At 35.4% G+C, this 17,326-nt stretch overlaps 1 protein-coding gene across 1 annotated transcript; it reads left to right on the forward strand.

Annotated features, from left to right (window-relative positions):
- Positions 1 to 1,508: 1,508 nt before the first annotated feature.
- Positions 1,509 to 5,347, forward strand: LOC125864854 (D-3-phosphoglycerate dehydrogenase 1, chloroplastic-like). Its single transcript, XM_049544945.1, has 5 exons — positions 1,509 to 2,110; positions 3,393 to 3,769; positions 3,956 to 4,063; positions 4,147 to 4,242; positions 4,522 to 5,347. Exons 1-5 carry the CDS (start codon positions 1,576 to 1,578, stop codon positions 5,191 to 5,193), a joined length of 1,788 nt encoding a protein of 595 aa, XP_049400902.1. The 5' UTR covers positions 1,509 to 1,575; the 3' UTR covers positions 5,194 to 5,347.
- Positions 5,348 to 17,326: the final 11,979 nt, after the last annotated feature.

Here is a 17,326-nt window from a genome sequence, read left to right on the forward strand (position 1 = left end):
TTTTTATTAGCTAATTTAGTTCGAATTTGAAGTATATTTTTTGTTTGTAGTTTTTGTGGCTACGTGAAGTCTCATGAATTTAGTTATAGAAATTAATTAATAATTAATCAACTACATGAAGTTAATTATATAGATCAATCAACAATTAATCCACAACATGAATTTAGTTATAGAGATCAATCAACAATTATATATCGCTCTAACCTCTTTTACTTATATCATATATTTTATGCTCTTTTTCACGTACTTATAAAAAGGCATTATACATAAATATGTTCTTTAACTTGGATTCAACTCACATTTATTCCCTTTAACTTGGATTCAATTCACATTTATGTCCTTCAATTTTTTATGTGGACGAGTAGACACTTAGATTTGTATAAAATTGAACAAATATACATGCATGCCCTACATGACATCCTACATGACCATTTGCGTCTTACGTGATGCCCTATGTGTGCTATGTCACGTAGGACTCATGTGTCTATTTGTTCAACCTTATACAAATCTAAGCGCTTACTTGTACACACTCTATGTTGGAAGACATAAATATGAAATGAGACCAAGTTAAAGAACATATTTATGTATTATGCCCAAAAAATTATCAACAGTAATTCTCCATATATTTTTCTCTTACATAAATTTTAGGATTCTTTATATTTTCAAGATTATAAAAATAATTAAATACTAATAATTTTAAAAAAATAGTAAATGATAATTTTGTATGTTATAAAATCTTTTAATGAAAGACAAAAAGTTTACTCAATATTCTTAAGGACCTTCATGCTTTTAATATAGTAAGTATAGATATATTTGTTGGACAAAGTATTTAGGGTCATTATTACTCTTTAAAAAATAATCACTTGTTTAATTAAATTTCATGTCATATTTTTGTTAAAGAACAATTTTGAATCTAAACAAAAAACATTAAGGGCCTTTCAGTTCAATAGGTGGAGGGATGATATTTTTGAAACATTCCGACATTTTATAACCTTTGTCGTAAAAAAAAAGTCATAATTCATTACAAAATCTTTTGTTTAGTATTATTCACATTTCACACCCAAATACTTTATATAATTTCAAATTAAAGTAAGGGTAATGCAATGGCCAGAAATTTAAAAGTTTATAATATATTTTTTATTTTAAAATAAATTCATATTTTTTTCACTTTTTAATTAAAAGATATTAAAATTAAAAAGGTAAAAATATTTAAAAAGATAAAATAACATAAATGAAATACCATTCTTATCAAAAGAATTTTTCCTTAAAGTAATTAAACATTTTTCAAGAAACTTGTACAACTTTTTTTGAATCTATTTAAGACAAACATAATATAGAAAAATAAATTCATGTTTTGGAAATTGGTAAAACTTTTGGTTGAAAAGAAATAGGGAAATTGTTTGTCATGTGTGCCCAAATTAATAAATGCACCTACCACCACCTTTAACTTCTCTATAATCGCTCCTCGACCGACGAGCATATATATATATAAATACATATAAAATTCATTTTTTCCTTATTGCTTCGCCTCTCTTCTCCTCTTCGATTCAGCACTCTTCTATTGATCTGTTAACAATGGCGGCATCTGCTTCTTCCGCTATCAATCTCTCCATCAAACCCTCACATACCTCTCTCTCATGGAAAACTCACCTCTCTTCTACCTCCGCCTTAGCCGTTTCTCCTATCTCCGGTCACCGTCAGTATCCGCGTTTCGTTATCTACGCTGTGGGAGATAAACCGACGGTTCTCGTAGCTGAAAAACTCGGTGAGGCAGGGGTCAATCTCCTTAAGGAATTTGCCGATGTTGATTGTTCTTATAACCTGACTCCTGAGGAGCTCTGTAATAAGATCTCATTGTGTGATGCGTTGATTGTAAGGAGTGGAACGAAGGTGAGCAGAGAGGTATTTGAGTCATCCGGTGGACGGCTCAAAGTTGTTGGACGAGCTGGTGTTGGTATTGATAATGTCGATCTTGCAGCCGCGACTGAGCATGGATGCCTTGTTGTAAATGCCCCGACTGCTAACACTGTTGCTGCTGCTGAGCATGGAATTGCGTTACTCACAGCTATGGCTCGAAATGTTGCTCAGGCCGATGCTTCCGTTAAAGCTGGTTAGCCTAATCTGGTTTTATGTCTATATAAATGACGGCGTATGCTGATTTTTCCTCAATATAATTTGTTTCAGTGCAAGATTCATGTATTTTGAATATGAAATTGTCTATACGAGATTCTGATTCAAAAATCATTGCTATGCAGCTATGGTCCTGTAGAGTAGATCGGATCTATGTTAAATTTATCCAAACGATTTTGTTCCTATTTTAATGAGAATATCCGCTGATCTGTTTGTGACAGTACTAGTGTTAATGGCTTGGTTAGGTGCACTTAAACTAGTATAGGCTTGCAACTCAACCTCTCTTAGGTAGCGCTTCATTTGTAGGCACTAAAATGCTAGAGCATTTCACCGTGCATGAACTCTTATCTTAAAGAAGGCAACAGTAAATAGCTGGCAAAAATAGTGTAATTATTGCCGGCAAAGTGATATATCAAACGAAGGAAATAATTTGAATAACTTTTGTTATTGTTAGAAAGAGGGAATAGGAGATTTCAGATGAGAAAACTAGTCATTAAACCTTTATTAGATTTTCAGTTACATCTTTGATGTGAGTAAAAAAATTCAGAATAATTTTGCACTTGTTACATGATTTTGTTTTCAAATATTTGTAGTTATTTTGGTTCTTTCCATATATAATACTTTCTTTTTTTTTCCTTATAGCTGTTCTTGTGAATTGTTGTATATTTTAATTTTTTTGAAAAATTTCATTTCATCTTTCTTTACTTGTGTTTTAATTTACACTGTTCTAGGCTTTTCATCTTTGACAACACTGTGTATTTACCTGTTGCAGTTACTTTGTAGTAATACTGCCTTCTTAATCTCATTCACTTTTTTGTTGGGAGACTGAAATGCTTAGTAAGTGTGCTAAATGATGAAGATTTATGTGGACATCGTCACATTGCTACTGATAATGTATCTTAAAGAAACAGGAAGGTCTAAGATATCAGCAGCAACCTCTTTTTGGTCTCATTGTTGTTGTATAACATCTATGGCTGATTTTTTGTTCCACTATCCTTTTTCCTTTCTTGATGTACATCATGTTTGGATTACAAAGGAGAACAAACCCTCAACTTAGACTTGCTGGGTGGCTGCCTAGGCAATGATCATGCCACCAGTTCTGTCTTTATCTTGCTACCCTGTTCATATGTTTATTGATGTAGGTTGATAAAGTGATTGCAATTATAACATTTTTATGGTTGCTAATAGTTCCTCAATTATCCTAGTTGCTTTTGCATCTGAAGTTCACAACCTTTGAAACTTTACCATGATTTGGTTTCCAGGGAAATGGCTGAGAAATAAATATGTTGGTGTCTCATTAGTGGGCAAAACACTTGCTGTGATGGGTTTTGGAAAGGTTGGATCAGAAGTTGCCAGGCGAGCTAAGGGACTTGGCATGCATGTTATTGCTCATGATCCATATGCCCCTGCTGATCGTGCACGTGCCATTGGGGTGGAGCTCGTTAGCTTTGATAAAGCCATTGCTTCTGCAGATTTTATCTCACTTCACATGCCCCTTACTCCTGCAACTAACAAGGTCCTAAATGATGAAACTTTTGCAAAGATGAAAAAGGGAGTACGAATTGTAAATGTTGCTCGTGGGGGAGTGATTGATGAAGATGCTTTGGTCAGGGCACTTGATGCAGGAATTGTGGCACAGGTCCTGGATATACATGATGCACTTGTTTTTCGAACTACTTCTTTCTGTGTATTTTGCTGATATTCATGTCTGTCTGATAGTTGGGAGACTAAAATCAATATTTACTTTCTTTCCCATCCTGGATTAGAATATAAAGTAGGCTTTCTTCCATAGCTTATCTGTATTGATGTAAAAATAGATCTGCAGGCGGCACTTGATGTTTTCACTGTGGAGCCACCAAAGGATAGTAAGTTGGTTCAACATGAGAATGTAACTGCAACTCCTCATCTTGGTGCTAGTACTATGGAAGCTCAGGTCTGTGCTTGATGTCCGCTTTTGTTTCACACTTTTTGTACCAGTTGATATATGTCTTATTACTGTCTGAACTTCTTGTTTAGGAAGGGGTGGCCATTGAGATAGCAGAAGCTGTTGTTGGAGCTTTGAAGGGAGAGCTTGCAGCTACTGCTGTCAATGCTCCAATGGTGCCTGCTGAGGTAAATCCGCTGAATATTTGCTGGTTGTAATCCCTTTTTTTATATTTGTTTAAATAAGGAAGGCTCAATACAGTGCCTTCAACTACATTAGCCTGCCCAACTAGTTAATTGTTGCCTGTTTTAAATTAACCAGTTATCTGTAGTTGTAGAAGAGCGTCTTCTCCCAAAGTGTAGATAAATGCATTGTTCTTTTCATTTGTTTTTTGAGTAAGGGGGATTGGAAGATTAGTTTGGAGTTGTGCTTGAAGGAAATATCATTTCTACCTCTCCATAATGCAGGTGCTTTCCGAGCTGAAGCCTTTTGTAGCACTGGCTGAAAAACTTGGTAGACTTGCTGTCCAACTAGTAGCTGGTGGAAGTGGTGTGAAATCAGTGAAAGTAACTTATGGTTCAGCTAGAGGACCTGATGATCTTGACACAAGATTGCTTCGGGCGATGATAACTAAGGGATTGATTGAGCCTATTTCCAGTTCTTTTGTGAACTTGGTAAATGCAGATTTCACAGCTAAACAGAGGGGACTGAGAATAGCTGAGCTAAGATCTCTTCTAAATGGTTCTCCAGAAAGTCCACTCGAATTCATTCAGGTTCAAATTTCCAGTGTGGAGTCCAAGTTTGCCAGTGCTCTTTCCGACTCTGGAGAGATTAGAGTGGAGGGCAGGGTTAAAGATGGAATCCCCCATTTGACAAAAGTTGGATCTTTTGAAGTGGATGTGAGCTTGGAGGGCAGCATCATTCTGTGCAGACAGGTTGATCAGCCTGGAATGATTGGAAAGGTGGGTAGCATCTTGTCTGAGGGGAATGTGAACGTAAGCTTCATGAGTGTTGGAAGGGTTGCTCCAAGGAAGCATGCTGTTATGGCTATTGGGGTGGATGACCAACCAAGCAAAGAGATATTGAAGAGAATTGGGGAAATTCCTGCTGTTGAGGAGTTTGTTTACCTAAAGATATAGGCACTGTCAGATTTTGTCTAAATTCTCTATGAAGCCAATTTTGGTATTGTTGTTTTGTCTACAAGTAGGATAATGTAGGATAGAAAAATAATTTGGATGTGAAATTACAAGTGTACTACATTGAGTTGTCAATTTGACAGTTTTTTGTGCTTCACGGGGGTTGAGCATTGGATTTTTCCCCTGTCAAACTTGTCTTTGGTGATTTGTTTTATCAGTTACTAGATGCCCAACGGCACCACATTTGTTCTAGGGAATTTGATGTGACCACAGAGTTTGAAATCTTATGGAAAATACTTGAACACGAACACTATAGGAAATTCACGAAAGCTTGAGGCATGTCAAAGACAATCTCCTAAGGATTTTCATTTGGTATAGATGTATCCTTTAGGATTTAGCACGTTGTCAAAATCCAACAAAATTAAATATAGAAGAAATCGAGCATAATACATATCAGAGAAAGAATGAGTTTTCCAGCTTTTCTAAGTAAATAAAAGGACATAAGTGTATAGAGATCAAGAAATGGACATTTGATTGTATGGGACCTAACGTTCAAAAATATGAAGATATCGGCAAAAAGTCATTCAATTCTATTGAAAACTATTAAGGATATTTAATGGTCAGTTATCATTTGTCAAATATAATCATTTTAAACCATCAATATATTCTCGTAATGAAGGTTATTATGGCTAATCAAAGGCTACATCAATTGTCTATTACAATTGTGAATGAGAAGGAATATTATTATTTGTTATAAATTCTTTGTGTTTGTCGTATTTTTCCTTGTCAATTTAAGTATTAATATTTTTTTGGCTATTCATGCACCAAATAAATAAAGTCATCAATTCTTATATTTAAGAAGAAGATTTGTAAATTATTAATAGATGATCATTATCTTGTGAAAGATACAATTGAAAGTAGAGAAGAAAGTTATAAGAGTTGTAGAAAAGAAATAAAATCACCACTTAAGTTATCTCGAATTTTCAAAATGACATCTTAACTTTGTGGGTGCCCTATTACCCCCATTGAACAATTTAAGAGTGTTATAAATATTCCACTTTGCACACAACCTCAATTGCAAGAAAAGAAGTACAATCACGCACCAATTGTTGTTTGCCACGTATTAATTTTTTTTAATTTTTTAATTTTTAGTTTCATTTTTTTCAAATTTTGTTAACTTTATTTTCATTTTTTCCTCTTTCTTCTTCAACCTTCGTTACTCAAGTCTCAAACCCTTGTTCTTTGCGGTAAATCCTCTAAAGTAGCAACCATTGCCGCTTTCAACGTAGCCTCCATGATGCTTCCCTGTTGAAGCATTATTTCCACCACTAAATCATCACCAAAACTAGATTAAAATTGATAAAAATCACTATTAAATTAAACATCAATAATCACTCCAATCTACCATCTTCTTTTCAACAATATTACAATAGTGATGCAGCGAAACTCCATTACAATGGATTTTTTTTTTAACATTACACATCAGTGAAAAATTATAAGTAAATAAATACAACCAAATCAATTCAACTTGCAAGTTACTAAAGCAAAGTAATGGAGTTCAATATTCAGCCAAAAAAAATGGAGTTTCATAGTACTCTCTAATCAATTGAATAATGAAGTTCATATTTGATTTTTTTTTTTTTAAAAAAGACGATAAAAGAAGAAAAAGAAACAAAGAAAAGCAAGAGACAAGAAAAAAAGTGATAAAAATGGATGAAGTAAATGGATCTTCTAAGTTGAAGAAGATAAGTAAAAGGTAATTGGGTTTTTGAATTTGGGTGAAGAAGATAATGGAAAAGAATGAATTGAGAAAGTTCAATTAAAAAAATAAAAGGAAAAGAAAATAATATTTCTAATTAAATAAATGTTAAAATAAATATTTATTTATTTATTGGCTTGACTCACACACCAATGATGATTGAACTACAATCTACCTGCCACCTAGGTATCATGACCCGAGCCTATACCCTGGACGTGGCCGGCACTCAAGAACCATTGTTGGTCCCCAAGCAGAACCCTCATCCTGACTGGTTACAAGCGGAAGACTAACTCAAACATACATCAGCTTAAAACTAAATTAAATTCATTGAACTCAAATACAAAGTTTTAACTCAAATGATTAACTCTGAATATAATAGAATATTCGACTAGCCGGAAATAGACAACTCAAGTCTTTAAAACATTTAACAAAATAAACTATATATCTATGAAGCCTCTAAATGACAAAGATGGAAGTTGAGACAGGAATCACAACACCCTAACAAAACTGAAAGTAAATGGAATCCTCTGGAAGCAAGGAGGCTCACTAAAGCTAACTCGAACTGCAGGTGGTATCAACGAAGAGCCTATTGATGACACTGGTTTCTGTATTTTCATCATAAAATGATGCAGGCTAATGAAATCAGTACATCGAATGTACGAGCATGCAAGGGAAAATCTAAGCATAACATACGCTTGAACTGAAATCGAAGGAAACATACTTACCTTGTCTCAAACTCACTCAACTCAAGAAATACTCAAGGATACTCAAAGATACTCAAACTTACTCAACTCAGAAGTACTCAAGGATAAGATACTCAACTCAGTGAAACATAGTTCAACTCAACTCAATAATAATGGTACTCAACTCAAGATACTCAAGGATAAATCAACAATAAATGATGCAATATATGGAAAGCTTTTAAAAAAAATAGATATTAACTCAATTGTATGTAAAATACAATAATAACTCAATTCTATGTAAAAATACAATAATAACTCAATTTGGGAGATTCTCTAACCTACAACCATCACTATGATCTATGTGATGCTACAACGTCTTGCTCACACTGCCAAAACTGTCATATACCTTGCCGAGGTATAGAACTTCTCACTAAGTGGATCCACTAAGCTATGCTTAAAAAGCAATAATGAATCATTTAAAAAGTATGACTCTTTCTACCCACGTTGGCATACATGGTTTATGTGGGCTATGAGTTTTTTGAACTCTCCCCCATAGCGGTGCTCAATACTACTCCAATAATATAGCTCATTCTCATATGTTTAAAAACATAACTCTTCCTTTGGTTTGAGATAATTGCTCAAACTACCCTCTTAAAAGAGGTAACTGCTCTTGGAAAAAATCTTTTAAACTCATAACTCATTTAGAAATCTCAGTTTCTCTTTTATCAATGTAAAAATTGATACCTCTGGGAATACATAGTCCCCCTATACTCTTACTCAACTCATACTTGAAATCTCTTTCTAAGAAATATATCAAAATCATATTAAAATATGATTATTGATGACTCAAGAAGTCATACTGCATAAACATTGATGGTATATCTAAATACCATACTACTCATACATTGATGGCATACTCGATTGTCATACTAATCATGTTTAAGAAAACTCTTTTCTCAAAACTCATCTTTACTTTCTCGAAACTCAGTTTAAGAACTTAAGTGTTGGCTTTGAAAAGCTCCTCAAAACTCATAACTCAACTTATAGGGTTCGTGTGGAATTATGGACATGAACGACTCAACTCAGGGATCTTAATAGCAATATGGAACTCAGTACTCAGAACTCAAGATTGAAGAACTCAAGGACTCGATGATACTACTCATCTCATGAATGCTCGTCTCATAGGGTCATGTAGAATTATGGGCATGACCGACTCAACTCAAGGACCTTCATGGTTACCTGTAGTAATCCCATAATTAGGAATATAATCTCAAAAGGATTAAGATCTCAATGATCAAAGACTTAGAGCTCGAAGATGCTACTACTCTCAAACTTGACTCTTATCTCTATCTTGAATTTGAATTATGAATTCAAGAGTTATGATTTATGATATGAAGGGTCTAGTGATGATTAAATGAGTTTTTAGATAGTTAATAATAAGAAATGATCGAAAACACTGTTTGGGGAGTAAGGGCGTAACGCGGAGATGAATTAAAATATTTGGTCGCAAAATAATTTTTGAAACAGTAGAGTGCACGTTCTCTCTGCGACGCGAAGAGAGAGGAAATTCTTTGGGGAGCATGTCCGCGATGCGGACCTGGCACCTATTTCTTCCCGATCTTTTCTTCCTCTCCCAAACTCGATTCAACTCATATCCACTAAAATTCTAAGGTAAAAATTCCTGAATTCTTATAACCTAGAACAATTTCAGCGAAACCCACCCAAGAACTATCAATTTACTCAACTCCTTAACAAAATCCTTGCCTCAAGAACTCAACCAAACATCAAAATTCAACAATAGAGAGCAACACTTTAAGAACACTCATCAATAACTTAACTTCTCAATCTTTATGGATGAATTCAATAATATAAATCATGATTGACGTGTGGGTGGATCCAATACTATAAAACTTACATACCTCTTAAGGATCAAATCCTTGGTAAAATCTCTCGAAGATCGCAAATATCTTGAACACTTGAAACTTTCTCCCTTTTTCTCCTCTTGAACTTTTTTCTAAAACCCTAAGAGCGTTTAGGGATAACTAAACAATCAGTTTAGATCTCTAAAATATTACTAAAAATGATTTAGGCTAGTGGGGGTGAGGAAAAGACTAAAATACCCCTCATTAATTCAGGTAACTTTTCTTTAATAAACATGTTGAACTCATACGGACATATCTCCCTCATCCAAAATCAAAATTTAACAAACTTGGTGGTGTTGGAAAGAGGACTCAGAGATCTTTCATTTGATATCTTATGGGTCTCCTAACTTATCTTGTACTGAAAGTTATGGTTGTTTTAAGTTGACCCAAAACTTAGAAGAACTTACGAATGACTTGAGTGAATTCTCTTTGGAACTCAAGGTGCTACATCTAGTGACGTTAATGCTGAAGAAACTTTAAATTCCTCGATAAAACTCTGACTCACAACGAAGAATGGTTCGAGTCTTAGCTCAAAAAATTTCTAAGTTGTTACATTATCTCCCTCTTGGAATCATTCGTCCTCGAATGATAGCTGAAATGAGTATGGAACGGGGTGGGTTACTCTTACTATCTCCTCTGACTCATAAACATGCCTACTAACACAGGGTAGGCTGATCTATACCAAGAGTTTGGACTTTCTATAGCACCTAAATCAAGAACGATGCTTTTTGTGAACATAGTCACGCTCTCTCTGAAGTTACCTTATCTGGAACAAAGGAAGTCTTGGCATGAAGTAATAATAGGAATACCATGCCTGGGGTAATATGACATGACTGCTAGTTGTTAAGCTTACCAACACTCCTCAACTATGCTCTTCTGTCCTTTTTACAATACCTCATTGGCTGCAACTCATAGCTCCCACAAGGGTACATCACTCCTCTTACCAAGGTCTGAGTATAACGACACGCTCTTACTATATTCAAGCTTAAGAGTTCAGATTCTATACCTCTCTATAAGGAATCTCATCCCAAGAATATTACTCTTTACCACCACGTTTAATCAATATTGAGCTCATATAAAAAAATCATCTAATGTTTAACAACACATGGACTCCTACTAACCAGCTCTTTAAGAAGTTCTCATTCTCTCATCAATTCTGCCATATCAACTAGAATTTCCCGCATTACTATTCGGAACCAACTATGGGCTCTCATTTAACTATTTCTCATAGTAAAACCTCATCCTCCTCTTCCTCCTTATTTATAACCTTAGATGGAGTTATCACACCATCATTATTACGATAAGAACATCAACCTTCCCTTTCTAACATCACTCCACTACTAAAAGGACTTCTGAAAAGATATCTCTCATACTCTTTTGAACTCATTACTATTTTTTTCTCAACACTTGACTTGATTTCTCATCTCATCTCCCCCTTAGGTTTAAAGCTGACACTTGAAAGTTATGGACCTATTCCATAATCTTTAAACTGGTTTACATCCCTTTTTACTCTAACACTCGGGAAAAGTTTATCTCATGACTACCGAACTCTCCATAAGCAGGTACTAAGACCTCTTTCTAAGATGTTTCTCTTGACCTCTTCTCATTGGCTCATAATGCTTCTTCATCTAACTCTTTAGAAAAATTACACTCGCACCAGCCTATCCCATATTGGCAGCTCAATTATACAATCTAGGCGCACATAAGAAAATCATAACCTCGATTGACTCTACCTTTATTTCTCTCCTCTATGGGTCATAATACCACATTTTCATTGCAAGGTACCACTTTGATCTCCTCACCTATTTCAGGTTAAACCTACTAGATCAGATCTCAAAACTAACACCATCACCCTCATGTTGCCATCATTTGATCATGACGCTCATCTCAAATTCAAGCTTAGTGTCTAGTACTAAACACGAATATCAATATGATTGCTCATACCTTATACTACTTACAACTACTAGAAAAGTCTAGAAACACTTACCCACTAAGATCTCATGACAAGTAGGAAATCTTTAGCTCTCTGTCTACCTTTCTGCGGATTACCTTCACCTTCTATTTCACAACTTAAGTACTATATACTCACTTACTGCGCATTACCTCTCAAATGATTCTATCATACTCTGAATACCATGGGGTTCTCCTTTCAAAAATCATAATCCTAGCTTGGGTCTATCACCTCATGAATACTCTGCTCTCTGATTCCACACATACACTTGGTCATTACTAACATATACTCCTCTCTAGCTAAAACATACTCTAACTCATCCTAACTTGCAACTCTTACTCTACCTCCTATCATGGAATCTTCACAACTCATCATTTCTTAGTCTACCCATAAGGGAAAACTTTTCATTAATAACTTACCAAGTGCATGACTATAGTAACATAGCTTGCCAAAACATCATCTCCCTTTCTTAGATTACTAAACCTCTGTATAATTTCCTCTAACTTTGGGAACTTTCACTACTACTGCTCATGATCTCGTAACTCATGCTACCTTTTCGAGTGAAAATATTACCCAAGCACTAAACATACTTCCTCATAAGGATCTCAGCTGAAACAAGACTTAGGGAAGAGAGTACAACTCGCTTTTAGCTCAAACGCACGATTCTCATGAATAAGGGTGCATTCTTTCGAAACTCAACACTTAAACTCACTTACGGGCTCCTCTTAAGCCCCTCTGCAGTCTCATGACTTTCTCAATACTTTTGCTATGAGCAATTTCATCGATAAAGAACTAACTTTGCTTTTCAACCACTTTAGTATGAGGGGTAGTCGAATGAATATGAGAACGGATGAGTTAGAATAAATTCCTTATGACACAGTTCTACTGCACGAATTATAATATGAAAGAAGGGAAACTTTTCTTAAATGCATGTAGTCCCTCAATTATAGAAGTGGGGCCTTCACAATCATAAAAAATTCCCTATTGACACAGCTTCATAGACACCGTAGGACACTTGAACTCTATACTCTCATATTAAGTTTGTCACGACCCAAGCCTACACCCCGGACGTGGCCAATACTCGAGAACCATTGTTGGTCCCAAGCGAACCCTCATCATGGCTGACTACAAGCGGAAGTGTCACGACCCGAGTCTACACCTTTGACATGGACGGCACTCAAGAACTCAAAGGCTTTCTTGAACTCTACTCTTAACTCTCTCTTGAATGTGAATTATGAATTCAAGAGTTATGCTTCTTGGTATGAAATATCTTGTAATGATAACGTAGACTCATGAATACATTCTCCTCACTCATACTCACTTTCTTGAGTCTTGAAACAAGTTATTAGAAATTGTAGAAGACTCATAAAAGGACTTAAAGGACTTTCTTAGAATGTTCGAAAGAATTCTAAAAAAAACTTAACTCTTAACTCTACCTTGAACTTGAATTATGGATTCAAGGTTGTGGTTTGTGATAGGAAAGATCTTATGATGTTTGAGATTGATTTTAGATAGCTAAACATGAGAAACTGTTGAAAAACACTGTGTAGTGAGCAAGTCCACGACGCGGAGTTGCATTAAAATCTTTGGTCGCGAAACAAAATTTTGAGACAGAGGAGTCCGCCTCCTAATCGCGATGAGGAGCAAATTTTTGGTCAATGGGGGAGCAAGTCTGCGACGCGGACTAGCGTGCCAAAATCTGCTCGACTTTTTCTTCTTCGTTTTCTAACCCCAATTTGCCTAAATTCAATTCTCTTTCTCAATCCCTCTTTGGATTTAGATATCCAGCACATGAACACAAAAACCTACTCATAAACAACTCTAAAATCGACATGATTTCATCAAAAACTCAATAATCTCATCAAAACTCAAGAACTTAAGCCAATTTCAAGTACATCATACTTTCAACTTTCTAGAATGAACTTAACGCTGAAATGAACATGATTGGCATATGGGTGAACAAACCCAACATTATGGAAGCTTACATACCTGAAAGAACATCTTCTTGAAGAATTTGAAGGAAAAATCTGGAATGATGAACCCTAGCCTTATCTTTTCTTGAATTTCTTGAGCGTAGAATCTTTGGAGTGGATGAGAGTGTTTAGATTTTAGAAAACTGATTTTATATATGTTTAGGGCAATTGAGATGACCTTCTAAGGGATTTTAGGACTAAAATACCCTTAAAGAAATAAATAAAATGAGCTGGGAGTTGGAATTATTTTTCACCAGGCAGTGAGGTCCATATTGGCTCCGTGTCGCGGAGACATCGCAGAGCTGCTGCCAGGTTTGCGCGTCATTAGTAAATCCGTCATAACTTTTTACTCAGAGCTCGAAATTTTGCAAACTCCATGGCGTTGGAAAGAGGAGTCTAAGGGCTTTAATTTAATATCTGGTAGATCACCTAACTCATCATGTACTAGGAGTTATGGTTATTTGAAGTTGACCCAAAACTTAAGAAAAACTTAGGAATGACTTGAATGAAGTCTCTTAAGTTCTTCTTGAAACTTAAGGTGCTACCTCTAGTGACCTTAAGACTTAAGAAGTTTCAAATTCCGTGCAAAAATATCACTCACTATGAAGAACGGTTTGAGTCTCAGTTCGATTTTTTTTCTTCTGGAGTGTTAAAATATCTCCCCTTTAGGATCATTCGTCCTCGAATGACAACTGGGCTGGGTATGGAATAAGTTATTCTAACTAAGGTCTGAGTCTAATGGTCTGCTCTTTCTATATTCAAGCTTAACCCAAATCCTTAAGTTCGGATTCTATTCTCTATAGGGAATTTCATCTCAAACTATTACTCTTTACCACCACATTCAATCTTAGTACTCTAACAACTCCATGGACTCCTACTAACCAGATCCTTCAGAAATTCTCAACACTAGACCTAATTTATCATCTTATCATCTCCCTCTTAGGTCTAAAGCTAACACTTTGAAGGCTATGGGCCTATTCCACATTAACAACTTAATTATGCTATCTAGACACACATGGAAAGTTATAACTTAATGCTCTGGTTACTCTTGTGACTTAGCCACGCTTCACTGCCCTTTCTAAACGTTAGGGTCTCTCTTGTACCACTCATATCTATTGCAGCGAATCACCTCGATTTCTTCAAGTCTTCTAGATCAAATCTTAAGACTGACATCATCACCCTCATGTTGCCATTCCTTTTATCATGACACTCATCTCAAATTCAAGCTTAATGTTTATGACTAAACCCGAATATTAATATGATTGCTCGATTACTACACTAACTCACAACTACTTTCCACAATTGTAGAAACACTTGTCCAATATGACCTTATGACAAATAGTCAATCGTCACTTCTTAGTCTTCATACTTACAATTACTATCACCTTCGACTTCGCAACATAAGTACTATTCACTCATTCACTATATATCATTGCCTAATTAGTTCTATTACACTTTGAATATTATGGGCTCTCTCCCAAAATCATAAGCCTGGCTTAGATCTATAACCTCATGAATACTCTTTCTCTTCTATTCACCACTTATACTTGGTCATTACCTACACAATGAAACTTCATCAAAAACTTTTTTCTAGCTACAACACACTCTACTTCCTATGATGGAATCTTCACAAATCACTTCGTAGTCTACCCATAAGGGAAAACTCCTCATTACTAACTTACTAGGTACATGACTATAATAACATAGCGTGTCACAGCACCATCTCCCTTACTTAGATTACTAAACCTCCACACACTTTCCTCTAACTCTGGGCTTTTCACTACTACTGCTCATGATCTCATAACTCATGCTACCTTTTTGGGTGAAAATTATACCCAAGTTCGAAACATACTTCTTAAAGAGGATCTCAGCTGAAACAAGGGTTAAGGAAAAGAGTATAACTCTTTTTTAGCTCAAACACACGATTCAAATGAATATGGGTGCATTCTTCTGAATCTGAACACTTAACTTACTCTTGGACTTCTCTTAAGCCCCTCTGGAGTCTCATGACATCATCAAAACTCTTGCTAAGAACAACTCATCGACAAAGAACTGACTTTGATTTTCAACCACCTCTAGTATGATGGGTAGTCGAATGAAGCTGAGAATGCACGAGTTAGAATAGATCTCTATGACTTGTCTCTATTGCACGATTGATAAAGAGTATGAAAGAAGGGAAACTTTTCTAAAATGTCTGCAGTCCCTCATTTATTGAAGTGGGGACCTCATAACTATAAACGAGAACCTACTGACACAGCTTCATAGACAACTTAGGACACTTAAACTCTGTGCTCTGATACCAAGTTTGTCACGACCTGAGTCTACACCATGGATGTGGCCGACACTTAAGAACCATTGCTGGTCCCCAAGCGAACCCTCATCTTGGCTGACTACAAGCGGAAGACTAACTTAAGCATACAAAAGCTTAAAACTGATTAAAATTCAATAACCTAACTTTTTATAACTATAACTCAAATGAAAAACTTAGAATAAAAATAATATATTCAACTCTCCATAAAATAGGCAACTTAAGTCTTTAAAACATTTAATAAAATAAATGAATAATACAACCTTCTCAACTGTACTTACTATCTATGATGCCTCTAACTGAAAAAGATGGATGTCGGGACAAGACCCACGACATCCTGACTAAATTGAAAAGTAAATGAAATCCTTCGAAAACAAGGAGGCTCACCATAGCTAAGTCTAACTCTCGCATGTATCAACGAAGCTCCTGTTGATGATCCTGAACACCTGTGTTTGCATCATGAGAAAATGCAGGCCAAATGGCTCAGTACGTGGAATGTTCGAGCATGTAAAAGGAATTCTAAAGCATAAGCATAAGCCTAAAACTTGATAAAAAGGAAACATACTTCCCTCTTTTCAATCTTACTCAACTCAAGGAATACTCCAAACTACTCAAGCATACTTAACTCAGAAGTAGTCAAGGATAAGATACTCAACTCAGAGATTAGATGCTCAACTCAATGATAAGATACTCAACTCAGAGATTAGATACTCAACTCAGCGATATGATATTTGACTCAAAGATATGATATTCGACTCTGGGTACTCAACTCTGGATACTCAACTTTGAATACTCAACTCAATATGACTGAACTCATTTCAATATAAAACAATTTAAAACAACTGCAATATAAAGAAACAAACTATTTAAAAACATGTTGTCAACTCAGTGTGTATGCAATAATACAGTATAACTCTGAAATGTATGTAAAATACAAGTAATTATGTATATAAGAATACAATAACGTCTGTGGGAGTTTCTCTTACCGACAACCATCACTTAAGAGCTATAGTGACGATACAACACTTAACCTCACGCTGCCAAGGACCATCCTATACCTTGCAATCAACATAGGACCTGAACTACTAAGTGGATCCACTAGTATATTGTGAAAATGGTTCATCTAAAGAGTATGACCCTTTTCTATCTGTGGTGGCTACATGGTTTTATGGAGATGTGAGTTATCTGAACTCATACTCGCCCCCAATTTGGTGCCAAGTACTACTCCCAAAATATACTAGCTCTTATGTTTTTAAAACAAAATTTCTTCTGTGATTTGAGATTAGTCCTCAAAAACTTAACTCAAAAGCTATCTTGGAAATCTAAGTTTCCTCTCTTGCTTCATTTAGAAAGCGATTACTCTTTTCTGAAAATTAGCCCGAAGGCTCTTTGGAAATATCAGTTTCCGTTCTTATTTAAATATGAAAATATTTTAAAACTCTTTTGGGAATACATAGTCCCCATATACTTTTGAAGAAATGAACTTCAACTTTACTCTTAACTGAACTCAAAACTTAAGTCTTCAAACAAAGTTAAAACA

Source organism: Solanum stenotomum, chromosome 5 (assembly GCF_019186545.1).
Source record: "Solanum stenotomum isolate F172 chromosome 5, ASM1918654v1, whole genome shotgun sequence".
Taxonomy (NCBI): Eukaryota; Viridiplantae; Streptophyta; class Magnoliopsida; order Solanales; family Solanaceae; genus Solanum; species Solanum stenotomum.